Source organism: Castor canadensis, chromosome 1, assembly GCF_047511655.1.
Source record: "Castor canadensis chromosome 1, mCasCan1.hap1v2, whole genome shotgun sequence".
Taxonomy (NCBI): domain Eukaryota; kingdom Metazoa; phylum Chordata; class Mammalia; order Rodentia; family Castoridae; genus Castor; species Castor canadensis.
The window spans coordinates 6,857,244-6,875,457 of NC_133386.1; the positions used below are offsets into that span (position 1 = coordinate 6,857,244).

At 40.2% G+C, this 18,214-nt stretch overlaps 1 protein-coding gene across 5 annotated transcripts in view; it reads left to right on the top strand.

Annotated features, from left to right (window-relative positions):
* The window catches only part of Prkn (parkin RBR E3 ubiquitin protein ligase), a 1,269,303-nt gene that overhangs the window by 1,074,418 nt on the left and 176,671 nt on the right, over nt 1-18,214 (top strand). For 2 of the 5 annotated variants that reach the window (XM_074070800.1, XM_074070807.1), the window contains 2 exons: nt 2,785-2,934; nt 13,098-13,232. The exons of 1 other annotated variant lie outside the window; for it this stretch is intronic. In XM_074070800.1, coding sequence (XP_073926901.1) covers nt 2,785-2,934; nt 13,098-13,232 — 285 coding nt within the window. The remainder of the gene's footprint in view (nt 1-2,784; nt 2,935-13,097; nt 13,233-18,214) is intronic. 2 more of the 5 variants (XM_074070813.1, XM_074070820.1) reach the window with 1 other exon arrangement.

An 18,214-nucleotide genomic window follows, 5' to 3' on the forward strand; every position in this document is an offset into this window, starting at 1 on the left:
GTGAAATACCTCATCTCATCCACTACTAACTGCAAGTTCATGATGCCTTCCAGAGAGCCCTTTCCCATAAATCCATGCATTCTCACTTGTCTACCAATCATAGAGCTTGCCACCAAGAAGACCTCTTTCCTAGTAAATGCAGTGTACATAGGACCACTAGCATGTGCACAAAGATGTGACTCGATTGCCTTTCTCCTTTTCTGGAACCAGAAAAATGAGCAAATGGAGGAGAGGCCAAGTGGCTTCAGATATGCACCTACAACCATAATTTTTTCTAAACTCCAAACTTACCCATTCAATAAGCCACTCAGCACTCTGACTTACCTGCATGTTAGGTTATGAAATTGAATGTGAGCAGGATGGAAACAATGACATATTGACTTCTCTCCATTCCCTCTCTCCATACACACACACACACACACACACACACACACACACACACACACACATGCCACTCCTCTTCCACAGCACCCACCTCAGGAAAATACGTCCCACTCCCTCTTGACTCCTTTTTGTCTGTCACACCAGGCATCCAATGTGCCTGAAAATACTGAAGTTTCTACCTTCAAAGTATATCCAAATTCAGTCCCTGATCCCACCTCTACTGTCCCCATCATCTCACACAAGTGGCTGACATGAGTCACTCCTTGCATCCCTGCTCCCTGAATCCCCTACAGAGTCTATTCTGAACATACCAGCCAGATGAGTGTCTTTAAAACATTAGTCAACTCAGGTGACTCCTCAGTACAGAGCCCTCCAGAGATTCCAGTATTTTTCAGAATAACATCCAGACTTCTTACAACAGCCATCAGACTTTCTGGATCCCATGAATTCTGCCTTTGCCTTCTATTATCCTCTCTGGTTGGCTCTGCCTCAGCCCTATGACCTCCTGGCGATACCTCAACCTAACCAGGGATCTATGGCCCCAGGACCTTCATTCTGTTGTCTGGTCCTTCTGGACAGCTCCTTCCTCAGGGAGCCAGGGGACATGCCTCCTCATCTCCTTCAAATGTCCACGTAAGTGCACCTACTCTGTAAGGCATTTTCCAGTACTCCTTTAAAATTGTGACTTGCATTTTGCTTGGAATCTATCTCTTCCTTATTTATTATTCTCTTCTCACTTCTCACCATTTCAATTGCTGCCCATTTTCATCTTTCAGTATTTACTGTGATAGTCCCATGGATGAGGACAGAGGCATTTGTTTTGTTCATTGCTGTCCTCACCTCCATCCATCATAGTTTCTGGCACATATTAGGCTCTCAGTAAATGTTGCATAAAATAATTAATAACTGAGAAGATCCATTTGGCTTAATCTGAGTTTAGAGGATAAAATTATCAGATAATATAAGAAGAAGAGTAACTTGGAACTGCAGTGAAGGAGACCTTGGAAATGTTCCCATTGAAAATGTCTGGGTTTTACTCCACAGGCTGAGGAACCACTAAAGGGTTCCTGAGAAAGGTTTTTGAGAAGCAAATTGAAGCCAGGAGTAGAACATTCCAGAGTCACTGGGCTCTGGTGGGAGCAGCCCAAGACTCTGAACTCAAGGAGGGGTCCTTGGAGATAAACCACTGGATAGTATCCCAGAAGTGTGTTAAGGGATAGAAATAGCCTGAGAGATGAAGGATCCCAATTGTCCTCCACCCCCACCCAGACAGCAAAGGAATCCCAAAGGCACAGGTGGGCTTGGAGTGGCAGTAAAGGAGGATACCTCATCTCAGTTCCCTACCCACTCTCCACCCCCTGAGTGGGCATCGGCTGAGTCTTCCTGAGTTACACCTCCAGAGATGGTAAGAGGGAAGGAGTAAATTCACCCATCTCTGGGTTCCTAAATTAAGGTACCTCCAGGACCACAGACTGTGAATGAGAAGGGAACAAACATAAGGCTGGACTTTCAGGGCTGGCCCAAACTGTGATCTTCCTCCGGCCATGGCAGATGGGTCAGTACCCTGGCCTGATGGGGCCTCTCCCAGGCTGGAGGGAAGGTGAGGGTGCCATCCCCCACCCCACAGTTGTGGGAGAAGCAAAAAGCCCTATCCCTATGGCTCCTCTCCCCACCCAAGTCCCTTCCCTACTTGTCCTCCTTCCCATACCCGTTTGTACCTTCTTCTGGGTGCTGCAGGAAGCTGTGCTTCTGCTTCTGTTCCAGCCTCTTTGGCTGGGCTCTGGGGCCATCCTGGGCTCCCACTGTAGTATTGCAGTTGCTGGGGGCGAGGTAAGGGAGGAGTACAGGTTGTAGAAGTAATGGTAGTGGTGTGGACACTGCTTTAAGAATAAGAATACTGATCAAAGGAAAAACGTTGCTCTTTGACAGTAGGCTTCTTCATGGGGGTTGCCAACAGTTATGAAGTAGAATGTTGGACCTATTTTTTAAGTGATTATAAAACTTCATAGTATCTAAACTAGAAGTGTGAAAATAAGTGTATTGCCTTATAAGGTAGATAATGATGCGTTATAAGTGCTCATCATTTAATATACAGATATAGTCCTAAAAATTTATATGAAATTAGGCTGTTTGAATACAACTGGTGGGCACAGAATATCACACTTTGGAAAATCTGCTTTCCAAAGACAAAAACTCAGAGTAAATGCTTCACTCACCCACTTTGCATTTGAGTTTGGAAGACTTGCTCAATGTTAGATCTCCAGTACTGCAAGCTCACACCATATCATCCACTGAATCTGGTTCAGAAAGAAATCGCACACTCCCTTACTGTGAACTTTCCACAGAAACAGCAATCTAGTGCTGGTCTGCACTCAGTCACCTTCCTTTTGCTTCTTGTAGTACAACCGGTACCAGCAGTATGGTGCTGAAGAGTGTGTGCTGCAGATGGGGGGTGTGCTGTGCCCCCGTCCTGGCTGTGGAGCAGGGCTGCTGCCTGAACAGGGCCAGAGGAAAGTCACCTGTGAAGGGGGTCATGACCTGGGCTGTGGGGTAAGTACTGACCAGACTGGGAGGTGGGCGTTTCTTTGCTTTTGCAAATGGGCAAGTATTATATTCCTATTTTCCCTGTGAACTCAAATGTCAGATCTGATGAATAAGAAAACATCATTAAATTCTAACACGTGACTCAGGTAGTCGTATTAAGATTTTCTGCTTTAATTGCTCATGAAAGTGTTTTCTTCTAAAACGTTGTAGACCACTACACCAGACTTTCACACTTTTGTTGTAGTGCTCAAATGATTTGGAGCAAACCATGTTCTTTCTTCAGAGTTACCTTAAAGTAGACAGGAGTGAAGGGGGAAGAGAACTCCCTATCAGGGATGAGACACAGTTTGCCTAAATGCTTCAAGAAATAGATGGAGATTAATATGGAAAACTTGAACCGTTTTGTGTCATAAAAATCACTTCAAATAAAGATGCGCAAAGCTAACGGTGTCTGTTAGGGAAACAGAATAAGAAAGATGGGAAGTGTTCCAAGAGGTCAAAACATATGACCTGAACTGCCACGCGAATGAGTCTCTATCCGCCAGCTGGCGGGCAAGGGGAAGGGAAGTATAAATTCAGCACATAAAGGTTTACTAAATTATAGGTTGAAATGACGAATACTAATCCTGATATTAAATTTCGTGCAGGAGGGAAAAGGGAAAAAGGCATATGTGCTTATAAAATGCTGTTGAGTTTTGTCAGGAAACATTTCTTTTAAAATTGAAATTCATGAGGAACTGTGTGGAAGAAGGGTGTGATAGCACAGGCCTATTACCCAGACCTAAGCTTTGGTTGAGCACTGTCAGTCATCTATGCACAAATTGGCATCAGTTTCCTTGTCTGTCATGTGAGGTGGCTCACAAAACCATGGGTTGAGCAATAACGGAAGTGGAAGGAAAAAAACAATGAGATACTGTGATGCCTAAATGGAAAGAAATACCTTGGGACTCACAATCATAATGAAATTAGGATGAAAATGCAAGTAATGTTTGCCAACCTCAGAAATTATGGAGATCAGACCAGACTTTCCAGGCTTAGTCTTTGTCGATGCTGCATTGATTGTAGGGGGCTTAAGCCAGCTGCTGAATGAAGGCAGCAAATCCTGGACAATGTTTTTTCTTAGAGTGAGTTACAGTCATTTTAGGAGAATGGCTGATTTTTATGCTTCTGCCTGCTAACTGCACCATTGTTCCATTCTGCAAAGCTCAATTTTAAGATTTTGACTTTCCTTAGGGAGGCTGACAGTTTCTTTCATCCTTCTTGTGCATTCAGTTATTCACTTTGCTTTGAGAACTTTAACGGAGTCATATAATTTTAAGTTTTGAAGACCTTTGTCTTTAAAAAAAAGAAAAACCCAATGAGACATTGTGAGTGACCTACATGTTTAAGCTCCAAGTCACAGGAAATTACATTGGGAGTGAAGTGAGTTGTTCCAGCACACCCTTGCATTAAAAGAGTTTTGGGGCAAACTCTACCTCAAGGAGGATGGCTATGTTCAAGATGGTCCTTTTGTCTTCTGGAAATTCTAGGTAGTGAGTATTTGTTTTATTTTGATTTGCTCTATTTGTTGCTTTGGGAGGTATGTTTATTGTTTGAAAATTAGTTACTTAGTGCTAAATAACAAATAGCCCCAAATTTCAACCATTTAATAGAACAAACATTTATTGTATCACAGAGTTCCTGAGGATCAGGAATCATCCCTGAGGGACTTGGCCAGGTGATTCTGGTTCAGAGTCTCCCATGGATTTGTAGTCAATGTGGGTACAACCATTTGAAGGTTTGCCTAGAACTGGAAAACCCACTTTTAGAATGGTTCATAGGCCTGACTGTGGATATAAAGGACCTTAGTTCCTCCTTGGCTATTGTCTGAAGGCTATAATTCACAATATGTGACTCTCTTCTTAGGTTGTTTGTCCCTACAATGGCAGCTCATTTTCCCCAGAGTAAGTGATCTAGAAGAGAGCAAGGAGGGAGCCACAGTGTCTTTGGGACCTAATCCCCTTAAGTTGCTCACTATCTCCACTTCATTCTACTTATGAGAAGCCAGGCACTAGTTCAGCCTACCCTCAAGGGAGGGGAACTTGGCTCCATCTTAAAAGAAAGAGTATCACAGAACTCTTTTTAAACCACCACAGTTTGCAATCTGAAGAAGGTGGAAACAACAAAGAGAATGAGTTTCTGATGGCCACATCTGCCTTTGTACTTTTCCTTCTCTCCCACCTTATGGCCCAGTCTCCATGATGTGTTTCAGGCTCCTATCAATGCTCATAGCTTTGGCTTCTCAGCAGAGATAAATTAATCTCATCATTGTCCTTTTTATTCAGATAGTTAACTTTCACAAAAAGGCATTGCCAACTTAAATGCTAAAAAGAGTCCACAGGGAGGACTATAGGAGGTTGGGTTGGATATCTGAAGTTCAAATCCTGGCTCTACCAATTACTAGTAGTGTTAATCTTTCGGTGCCTCAATAGGGTATATAACAGTAACCTTGTATAAGATTTTTGTGAATAGTAAATGAGAAAATAAATGCAAGATATGTAGAACAGTGTCAGCATAAAGTACAGATTTATTTAATGTTTAATCAAAGGCTTAATCAAAACTTATCAAAAGCTTACTAAAAGACACAATACTCAAGGAAAATTGCTTATAAGACTCTCATTTGATCTCTGCCAAGTCATCTAGAATCTACGTCCGGATCAAGTCAGATCTACAGCAGAAAATTACACAAAATAGTACTCAGTATTTTAGCCCTTCAAAGAATTGCTTTTCCTAAACAGGACTTTGCAACAGATGCCATGTGTTTACATTCTGGTTGATGCATGTGACTCAAAACTTGCAATGAAGTTTTCTTGAGGACCCATGATGACTATTCCAAGTCTGACTTGAATACCAGGAATATCTGTGCCAGTCCTGAAGAAAGTCATCATCCTTAGGGACATTGCTAATTGAGCAATTGATAAGGTTACCTCTGAAACTGGCTGACAGAAATCCCAGAGCTACATCTGTGCCCACAGCACATACACACAGACTTTGGTGCAGTACAGTTTGATGCTCATTTGCCAACTTTCCTTTTTTTCCTTCCTTCACTTCACTTTTCCTAATATTTGCATTTTACCTTCATTTGTGCATCTTTGTGAGTTGCCAATCTTTTCTGGATCTAAGGATGGTGATGGAAAGCTGTTGTAAAGAAATCGTGGTTAAACTGTGTTAGTTCAGAGGCAGAACATGTCACCAAATGAAAATGTCAGAGAAAGCGAATCTCTTTTCACTCTTTGCTCTAACGCTGTGGACAACAAGCCACAAAATGGGCTGCCTCTGGGAGCAGCAAGTGCCTCACCCTAGGTGGTATTCAAAGAAAGTTAATGGTAGCAAAGCTATAGAAGAATTACGGCATCCTGGATGGAGGAAGAAGCTCTAGCTATCACTAACTCTTTGGTTCTCAGGATATAGTGTGTGAGTTTATTTTTAGGTATCTTTTAATCCACCCATGCTTAATTTTCCTCTAAACTATCAACAGGTACAAAAAACACAACTCTTATTACGTGGGTATGCAAGAAATGTTCAATGTTACCAAAAGGTTCTCATGTGTAAAAAGGTTGAAAATTAAGTCTTGGGGTGCATTAAAATGTGCCCACAGCCAGGTTTTCAGAGCTCAGACACACCCACATTTTGAGCTCCAGGCTTGCTACGGTTCTAATCTTCTAGTCATTTGAGCCCCACTCTGTGCCCAGACAGCCCTTCACACATCCACGATTACCCCTGTATAATTTCTGTTTTAAGAAACAGGCCCTAGTGTTTGGATTAACTTGGCTTCTTTATTTTTTCATGTTTTTTCTTTTATTCTTATTAGTATGTTATAGTTGTACCAAGGGTACATTGTGACATTTACAAAAGTGCTTGCAGTAGATCTTATATCTTAGTTAGATATCTTAGTTAGATATGTTTTCCTTTATCTCCACGCACCCTTTTCAGTTGTTGAACAGTTTCAACAGGTCTCATTGTTCCATTTTCATACATGAATACACAGTACTTCTGCAATATTTACCCTCCTTCGCTCTTTTCTTCTTTAAAATAGGTGCTAACATTAGCATCCAGGACACTGTTGTTCAAACATACTGTGATGTCTATTGGAAAATGAGATTCCCTGACCCTTTGCCCTACCTTGTCACTGGGCTCACTTATTACCAAGGAACAATGCACATTAACCTAAAACATGAACACAGGGTTTCTATGCAAATGATAAAGTCAGTCCATCTAGGGAAGGCCTGACCATGTGTGATGGTCACAGCAAATGCATTAACATTGTAAGGAATGATTAGAGAGAAAGTACCACCTGCTAGGATTCAAGTTGAAGTGTGATAGTGATTTCTTTATATTCCTGACCTAAGTCCACGTTCCTATCCTCCATAAATTCATGTAGTAGAATTCAGTATGCATCAAATGAATAAATAAGTGAATCTTAACAATGTAGAAGTAACTCAAATAAATGATCACTTCTATTTTCCCTTATTATATATTAATATCATCATTCGAGTACTTGGGAGACTGAGGCAGGAAGATTGTGAGTTAGAGGCAAGACTGGGCTACACAGTGAGATCCTATCTCAAAATAAAAAATAAAAAAATTGCTTACTTTTCCTTAACAAAAACTTCTTCAAAAATGTTTAAGCACCTTCGTATATTTCTAGAACACATAATGTTTTAATAGCATACATAATACATAATTCAGAACACCAGCTGAATTCTGAATACTGTGTTCAGAAATCCCAAAAAGTCAATCAGGCATGTAAAAGTGCTATGGTGAAATTACAGAGTTCCTATTAAACACTATACGCACAACCAAATAAAGGAGTTCACACATTTAGACATATAAAATGTTTACTCTTGGGAACACCAAGATTTTAGCTCTGACTCAGCACAGAATATTTTTACATTGATAGAACTCAACAAAGAATATATTTGGGGATCAAATAGTCTGAACTTGTTCTCTGCTAACCCTCAGTCATATTTTTACTATTGCTCATAAAAATACTAATTGATTTCCTGAGGAATTCATGTTATGCATTATTCTTTCTTCTGGCCTTATTGCTATTCATCAGAACTACCTCACTAACTTTTATGACTCTGATGCAAAATGATGACATGTTTAATACTGAAAAGCAGCAACAAAATATGGAATACATTATACTCACTGACCTGGGAATACAGAGAGCTGTGGCAATCAAGACTCATGAGTTCCCTATAAATAAAACATCTTTTTCTTATTTGGTGTATCTTGGAATAATATATGTCTGGGAGATAATTCTTTAAATAATATTTGAAGTTGGAAGAATAATTTTCTGTTTTAAATTAGAAATCCAGGGACAAAATTGAATAACAACTGAAAAATAAGTAAAAACAGGAGACCTTTAAAAATCACATTAATGAAATGGGCTAGAATGTCTTAAAGCATCCTAGTCAGTCCTCCCTTTAACAAACAGTGCCTTGTGTTGCTCACAGGCAGACTTGTTGGGAAGCTAGACAGACGTTGTACTTGGGCCTCTCTCCTGCACAACCCCCTTCTTCCCCCCTCTTAACCAAGTGTGTCTTTTTGTGTTGCTCTCCTTAAAGAAAGTCTCAAAACTGTATAAGCTCAAGTCGTAAAGGACCCAGCAAACCTGGATTTAGACAAACTTATGGTACCTACTTTGTGCTAGGAAATTTGTGTGTGTGTGTGTGTGTGTGTGTGTGTGTGTATTTGTTGAACATTATGATTTTTGAACTACTTATAAGAAAAACATTAATATATTGTTGAAGATTTTAGTGAAATGAAAAACTGAGCCTCATTTTCAGCCTTTATGTAGGAAAGGAGTCAAAGACAAATGGTAATGCCTAGCCTTTTACTTAAAAATCTAACTGTTGAGCTAAAAAATTAACAAATTAGATGTAGGCCTTTTTTCAATATATAGAGCTCATAAATAGGAAGTAAGCAGATGGTTAATATTTAGTAATAAAGGAAGAAAGAAAATGGTCTCCTTTCCTATTCTTCAAGGGGATTTTAATTTGTTTTTATAAAAGTAAATAATTAAATTATGTTGAAATATTTTGTAAACTATATCGGGTTCTTTCTTTTTTAAAGACTAGAGATTACAGTCTAGACTCCAAATGTGTGTGGCTATACCATGATGTATTCAAGGTGACACCCTGAAGGACAGACACTCCTAGGGGTGACTAACTGTGAACCTTTCGCATTATGCTCCAATCTGTTCCATACCTTGCTGGTCACAACTACCTGAACCCACCAACCTGTTGAGAGTGAAATCATATTTTGTTGACTTGTTATTTTTTAATATATAGAATGTTCTTCATCAAATAGCATTTTTAAAAGAAAGTTAATGTTATGAAATGTCAAAAATTTGCATTCTGTGTTTATTTGACATGTGTCCAAAAATCTAATTTAAATTCCAAGATTGGCTCGTTTGCAGATTGGAAAGAAGTCTTGCTAGACTTTCTGCCTGTGAGACAGCTTGAAGTGCAAAGATAGAAAGTTTTGGAGAGTATTTATTTTAATTAAAGAAACCGTTTGCAAATGTACAAGCAAGTTCTGCCTACCATTCCCTTAGAAAGTATTAATCAATTGGCAAATGTTCCTAGAAAGAAAGTGTTCTGTGGTGTGAAGTGTGTACTTCCTAACCTAGTCAGATATATAGCCATTCTACTTGTCTCTAGCCAAGTTTTGCTTAAATAAAGGGAGGTGTTATGGTTTGGATATCAAGTCCCCCCAAAAGGCTCATGTATTAAAGGCTTGGTCTGTAGCTTGTGGTATAATTGAGGGGTGATTGGATCATGGAGGTGATAACCTCATCAATGAGGTGGGGTCTAGTTGAAGGAAGTAAGTCACTGGAGGTATGCCTTTGAAAGATATAGCTTGTCTCCCTCCCTTCCTCCCTAGCTCCTCTCTCTCTGCTTCCAAGCTGCCATGAGGTAAACAGCTTTGCTCCACCATGCCCTCTCCACCTTAAAACAAAGCCTCATCTCAGGCCCAAAGCAGTGGGGACAAGCAACCATGGAGCAAAACCTCTGAAACAGCAAGTCAAAAATAAATCTTTCCTACTTGAAGCTGATTTTAATTAGATATTTTATCATAATGTTGAAAAGTTAACACAAATACGAAATAATTTCATTCTTTCAAAATGGCAAGATCCATATCTTTGAATTATGTATTAGAAAATTGATTTTTGTGACAAATTGACTGGAGACTCCTTCTGTAGCCCTATGAGCTACAGAGAGCTCAGAACAGTCCCAAATACAAACTTCTATTGAAAATAGCAAAGTTTCTGTACATTGCATTTATTTTGAACCAGTGCTGTGCTTCTAACATGGACACATGTAGACCCTAGCCAAATGTGGCTATTTACACTATAACTAAATAGAATTTAAAATTCACCTCCCTAGTCACGGTAGTCACACTCTGCGTGCTCAGTGGCCATGTAGGAGAAGTGGCCACTGTACTGGGCAGTGTGGTTATGAAATAGCCCATTTTCATCACTGTAAACAGTTCTTTTGGACAGTGCTGGTCTGGAGAAAGATTAGGACATCCATCCAAAGAGCAGCACTGGCAAAACTCAAAGCCACCTGTGTCTCCAACTCAAGCAACTTTGGCCTCTTCAGTGGTACTTAAGAAGAAAAATGTTTCAAGGATTAAAAGCAGGTTTTTTTCAGCACAAAAATGTAAACAACATTTGGCCAAATAAGGGTCTCATAACATCAGTTCTAAGGGATGTTATGAGGAGCAGGTTGAAGTGGGGGTGTCAACCAAGAATAAGTTCAGCCAGTTGGAAAGCAAAGAAAAAATTACATTTGTTTGAGTCCTGCTAGGATTATGACCCAGAAAACATAAATTCAAGCAGTCTTGAATTTTGCTCTAAGATTTTACAAAATGGTAGCTGTGTTTCAAGCTTGAACTGCAAGTAGGATTGGTGGCTGTATCATTTGTCTATCAAGGATTACAACTGGAGCAAGCAAAGGTTAAGTGCAGGACTGGATGCCATTTAGGGCTAGGAGTTGTGTTGCAGACATGAATCATCAGATGATGTTAGCCATTGATGTTTCAGGATATTGCTTTTTTTCCCGATTCAAAAGTCCAACTTGTGGTGTAGACGTGCTTGAAAGTAGATCCAACAATTGCCTCCATTTTAAGTGCCACAGAAACAATGCCACCCCATTTTGGTCTTCTTCTTCTTCTTCTTCTTGTCTTTTTTTTTTTTTACTTTTTTGGTGCTGGTGATCAAACCCAGGTCCTCATGCATTCTAAGCAAGTGCTCTACCACTGAGCTACATCCCACCCCTTGATTTTCTTTCTTCATAGTTGGCAGAGAGATGAGGCAGGGATCTATGCTCCCATAACTACAAGGCAAGAGTTAAGCTGGATGAAATAAGTTTATTTTCTGTAGGGTTTAAAGCTTTTGATATGCAAACATGCATTTTTCTTGAACGAGTAGAACACTATGAGCAGCATTTGCTCAACTCTATACAGCAAGAGCTGCCTTTTGTATGGTAAGACAAGTGGTTCATGAAACTTGTGACTCAGGTCATTCACTTTATTTTTTTAAAGCATGGTGCTAGGTAGCATGCTACTAGATGTAATGACTTTGTGAAATCTAAACGTCAGAACCATTGAGTCCACCATGTCTCCCTCTTTGTGGAGAACTAACAAATGATTTTTAAATTGTTGCTATGTTTGTCTCAAATGTATTTTGAGACTACATTTTATAGTAAAATCTTTTTATTTCTAAAACTACTATTGACATTTTTATAGGCTTAAGATCAATTAGAGAAGATAGAATTAAGTTTTATGATTATATGTGGTTAGTAATTCATTTTCAAAGGGTCTCTATTAAATAAATATGAGTGATTTTAAATTTTCATAAAATAACTTATATTATGATGAGTAAAATATTTTCTCATGATGGATGTCAATCTCATAAACCATTACCTATGGCCTTTGGATTCGTGCTTTGTTTTCTACATTTGAAGAATTGCTTCAGCACAGGAACAAGAATAATCATGATTTAGCTTGAACCCAGCTGAACTTACCTGGGACCTCTCCCAAGGTGTTGGGTCGAGTCCCCCACCCTCCCCAGCATTCTGAATGGTGGTCCCCTCTCCCCATTCCATCCCAGAAGGCCATTGGTAGTCCTGGGGGGACAGTGGGAGTTACATTCCATTTCATTACATTAATTACATTTTTTATCTCCTACTATTTCTTAGATCTCCCGTCATCTGGTAGCAGAAGCCCCACAGACATATTATGTTCTCTTTGTCTTTCCTTGGCTCTATTTCTCTTTAGGATCTCTCCTGGACACTAGCCCTGAGGAAGTTAGATCCTCTTGTGTGCTTGTCCAGGCCATGGCCTTCATCGTTCCTTCCTGTGCATCAGCTTTTGTTTTCCCCACACACGCCTTTAGAAATGGCCTCATGAATCTGCTTCGTGCTTATATTGTCTGGGTCTCCTTGATTTCCCTGGAACTCTGTATACTCTGAGTTAACGAGCTATAATCACCAAGGCCGTTTCGTGTTCGCTCATTCCCTCTTTTTTTCATTATGGTAAACACTTGTTAAGTGTATGGTTCAGTGGCACTGAGAATACTCACGATGTTCTGCACCATCTATTTCCAACATTTTTTGTCAACCCACTTAAGCAATAACCGACTCCTCATTCTCCCCACCCCTGATAACTTCTAGTCTACTTTCTGTCCCTATGAATTTGCCTGGTCTAGATATTTTGTATACATGGAATCACACAGTATTTTCCATTGTGTCTGGTTTATTTTATTTAGCATTATGTTTTCAAGGCTCATCTATGTTTCAGCATGTGCCAACCTTTCCTTCCTTTGTATAATCAAAAAGTATTTCATTGTATATATTCGTATATATAAATATACATTTATATATAAATATATATAAAACAGTACCACATCATGCTTCTCCCATTTTATTTTAAAATTCATTAAACTGGGGTAGTCCTTCCTCTCCCTGGATCGAAAGTTAGGCAGGACTTTTGATCACTCTTAAGTGATAAAAAGTTTTAGAGTCACTAAGTTGCAAGCCTAGTCTCAATTCATTGAAAACACCTTGTTGCAAGTACTTAACTTGACTTCATACATTAACTCATCCACTCCTATCTCTAAGGCTCAGCTTTTTGCATCCTGCTTCTGTGCATTTGGTGTGGAGCCCCCAAATGGGCTGACAGCTCACCTGGTTGCTCTGGGGATTCAAGTCCTAGCTGTAGCATTGACTCTATTCACTCCCATGTCCAGCTTGACCGTAAGTACAGTAATAACCCACTGTTCACTTTATCCTGACAGACCTGAAAAGTGTCCAATACATCTATGTCAAGATCAGGTTTTTTAATCCAGTGCTAAAAATCGGTTTGCCTTGAATATAAATAACTTATTCTAAGTTGGTGCACACACATTCCAGCCTCATCACAGGGTCATCCCTCCAGTGATGGCCTGTCCTGACACGGGTGGCATAGCCCTGACCCCAGTCCTATGTGTGTAACAGCAATGTGATCCTGCTAGAAGTACCTCCTGGAAAGAATCACAAAGGCTCGTCAAGATATTTTTGGAGGACAATCTTCAAAGCATCTTTTTCAATAGATAATAATTCAGGAACAGTTGAATTTTCACTAATATTGTAACAGTTAAATATCTGTCCAACAGACATATGCAAGAGAATACAATGCCTTGTCACAAAGAAGTAAGCCAATCTGTGTCCTGTATAAAACAATTTTAATATGTATAATTAAGTGAAAAGAGCAGGAAAAATAAGGTCTGTACTCATAAAAGTATAAAATATTTTCTGGAAAGCATTAAAGAAAACATTAACAGCAATTGTCTTTAGGTAGAAAAATGAGAATGAGGAAAGAAAAAGAAAGTTTTCTTTCTTTTTGCTTAGCAATGCAAGAGCTAACTACCCTTATTTGATCATTCCACATCATATGCAGGAAATCATATGGAGTTATTGGCAATAATGGCGCTGATGGGTTTCAGTTCTTACTGCACCCTTAAGCTTCTGTTTTCCAGGCTCACGGTCCTGCCTCAAGTCTAGCTTGAATCCTCCTTCTGCCCCAACCTCCAATCAGCATGAACCATAAGATCCTAACCAATCAGATCATGCTGAGTCTCACTGAGGGGTATTTAAGCCCCTGCCCCTCTCTCCCTTTCTCTCTTGGCTCTCTGCTCTCTCCCTCTCCCACCTGGCAATAAAGAATCTCTTGGCCAGATCACTCCTCTCTGCATGGTCACTTTGGGGCCTACATGTGCCTACATTTGGTGCCGTGATTCGGATTTTTATCACACTGCACCCACATAATATTTACAATTATTATGTGTCAAGTAAAAAATTTAAAAACAGAGGGAAAATCATGGCTAGAACAAAGCAATCTGATCAGTAATTAAATTAGGTAGAATGGCACACCAGCTCGGACACAGTATTTCTTTAGGGGTAGACAAGTGAGAAAGGAATATGCTTTTCACTAGAGGGAGACAGGCATGAAAACTAAATGCACAGAACCTGGTGCCTGTTTCCGGAAGGAGCAAGGGAGAGGGGACAGGTGGTCCAGCTCAGCATTCTCCCGAACTTCTCATGCGCATGAAGCACACTCTCTTGTCATACTGATTTAATTGAATGGCATATTTAAAAAAAAAAAAAAAAGGGAATGAAGTCTGCTGGGAAATTTAATTTACGCTCTCAAAATAAATCCTGTGAAACATGTCACCAAAAGCATTGGGCAGTCGTATGCAAATGGATGACTTTCCTGTTTTTGAGTAGTTTTTAAACAGTTTAAGCAGCTCCTACATTACAGGAAATATATTCCAATGCTACTTTACACATATCTGAGTTCTCGGAATCCTCTCCTCAGTGTATCTCACTGTTTTTGTTTATCTAACTCCCTAAGCATAAGGATGGAGATTGTCCTGCACGGTGCCCAGAACACAGCACATTGATCTAAAGGAGCAACAAAGAAGCAGCACCCCTCCTACACACCCATATTTTCACTCAGACCAAACAACACAAAGTCAACTGGTTACACCTGTCTCCAGTGAAATTGAGATGTGGCCAAACACAATGGGCACTTGGTACTAAAGTAACATACCTCTCTCATGTTGTCAGACATTCATTCCATTCCACTGGAAAAAGCTACATCAGGGCTTTTCTTGGATGAAGATATGTGATTCCCCTTGCCTGTGGTCTCCAAGCATTTGTAACAGATCCAAAAATTACCTGTTCCAGGATACCAGGGGATGTGGCCAGCTGGCCTCCTTCTCTGCTTTGCATTTCAATGGGCCCAAGTTGGATCCTCAAAGACGTTCACTCTTCAGCAGGGGAATAAACAAGTCTAAGAACGAAAAGTTGAAGGAGCCCCCAGGAAATCAGATCTGGCCCGGCCTCCTCTGCACTCCCAGTGTAGGTCCTGAGGAGGCAGACCTGGCAGAACACAGGCCTTTGTCTCACCTGTCTATCTCAAAGTTTACAGTGTGGATAGGGACTAAGAAGCAAGTTTTCTTTTGTTCATTTTATTTATAGATTTTTTTTTTCAAGGAGAAGAATCAAAATGGAATAAAGACCACCAGCCCATGGGGAAGGCCCATGTTCCCGCTCTTGAACTAGGGTTAGGAGAAGTGTGAAACAAGGCACCATTTTGGAGGCAGAAGCCACCCGCCAAACTCCAGACAGTCATTTGTCAAGTAGGCCTGCTGCTACACTTCAACAAAGAAAGCAATTTCCTCCCTGCTCTCTGTAGAAGCAGGCCCACAATGCCTGTTTCTTCCCCCATCATGCTACCCTCCACTCTAAGAAAGAAACATTGCCCCTGACAATGCATTCTTCTTCATAAAGCCATGTTGGTTATTGTCCTGCATTCACAGACAGTCTGGGAGTTCAAGGTCGAGTGATAGTCTGTTCAGTTCTTCTCAAGGTGTTAGTGTTAACTGACAGGTCTGTAATCAGAGGACCTGTGTTAACTATTCCTACACAGAAGGACCACTCCAGTGAGGGAAAGTCACTAACCCTAAAGAATTCTTAGGGGAATTTCCAGATAAGAGTTTAGTATGCCTTTCCTAAGAATGTCAAGTGTTGTCCTTCATGGAATCAAGCCTGTATATTGACACTGCCTGATTATTTGGAGGAATTAAAAAGAGAAGAGATACTGGATCCAATCACCTTGTACGGTAGCCTTGTGCAGAAATCAGATGAAATGTTCCTGGATCTTTAAAGAATGTAAAGTGCTTGGGATGGATGCCTCTTAGAAGATAAGCCCCCAGTTAAAGACGAACCTCCATCACACCATTCCCACTAATGGTTTCACACGTTAACAGGGAGCAGATACCAAAGGCTTTGTTCAGCAGATAGCTGCTACATGGAAAGAAAGAAATTCAGATCAAAGCGAGTTTCTGAAAAACTTTCTGTGGAGACATGGCTGCTTTCAGTAAGCAGCATTGTGACATTGTAAATGCAGGAGGTGCTTAATCAATAAGAAAACTTGAAGTAGAAAGATAGGATTAAAGAGATAAGATCTCTGTTATACTCAATCTATTGACCCAGGAGTCCACTTCCCATACTGGGCTGGAAGGAAACTTTCACATTGTGAATGGTAATAGATTTTAAAAAGGTCTTAAACTTGGTGTTTTCACACTCTGTCACTGGGTATATTTTTAGTTTGCTGTTCTAAAGAAACCAAAGATTGTTTCTGTAAAATCTCCAAAAAGCACTAACCTTCTGTAAAGAACATGATTTAAATAAAACACTTACTGGGTATGCTTTTAATATTCTGAGCATCATTTTAAGTGCCATTGATATATAATCAGATATCCACAGGGACACAAATTATCCCAGAAAGTTAAGAAAATAAGCATCAGGAAACCTCCTCACAAGGTCATTTACCTGCCCTGTATGAACAGGACTGCTTGCCGGTGGAGCATGAACTGCCTGCTGCCCAGCCCCACCTAGCCGAGTTTCCTTTGGGTTTTTTTTTTGTAACTTTATTTATTTATTTATTTATTATTGTTTTATTATTCATATGTGCATACAAGGCTTGGGTCATTTCTCCCCCATGCTCCCACCCCCTCCCTTACCACCCACTCCACCCCCTCCCTCTCCCCTCCACCCCCTCAATACCCAGCAGAAACTATTTTGCCCTTATCTCTAATTTTGTTGAGAGAGAATATAAGCAATAATAGGAAGGAACAAGTGTTGGATGGAATTGGAGAACATCATTCTGAGTGGGGTTAGCCTGCCCCAAAAGACCAAAAATCGTATGTTCTCCCTCATATGTGGACATTAAATCAAGGGCAAACACAACAAGGGGATTGGACTTTGAGCACATGACAAAAGCGAGAGCACACAAGGGAGGTATGAGGATGGGTAAGACACCTAAAAAATTAGCTAGCATTTGTTGCCCTTAACCCAGAGAAACTAAAAGCAGATACCTTAAAAGCAACTGAGGCCAATAGGAAAAGGGGACCAGGAACTAGAGAAAAGGTGAGATCAAAAAGAATTAACCTAGAAGGCAACACACACGCACAGGAAATTAATGTGAGTCAACTCTCTGTAGAGCTATCCTTAGCCCAGTTTCCTTTGGATCACTGTTAGAAGGGTTGTAGTCAAGTGTTTGCTGCCCTACCCCCCAACATTCATTGTCCCCTTTTTTACTAACAGAACACTGATTTTTTTTTCCCAAATGTCCACCTTTTGGGAAAGGAGCCTCACTCTCAGGTCAGGAGCAAATCCTAAGCAGCCTAAGCCAGCCACATTAATCTCAGGACCCTTACTTGGTTGGGGAAGGGCCAGACCTTTCTGTGCTTAATTGCAGGACCGTGTGAATCCACTCACAAGCCACTCAGATGCTGAATCGCCTATTGTGGGATATGGTCCATATCTTCTCTGTTTAAGTCAGCTTAAACACCCCAAAATCTCTCGTTTTCTTTTAATAAATATCAACCAAAGGAATTCACTCACTAAGTACTTCCGACAGATAACCACAAAAAAAAAAAAAAAAGAGGACAACAGCATTTTAGTAGCACACAAAATCACCTTCAGAGTATATCCCATAATACTATTTGGATATTCACTGGTGCTACAACCAGCCATAAAAAATTTTTTGTTCCCTAGCTGAATGTAGTGTATTCCATCATATCATTCAGACATTAGTTCCCTGGTGTATGACCAAAACCAAAAGAAAATAGCAGTTGGTGGGAGCTCGTTTTTTCCTTCTTTCAATTGATGGCTGTGCTACCCAGTCTATT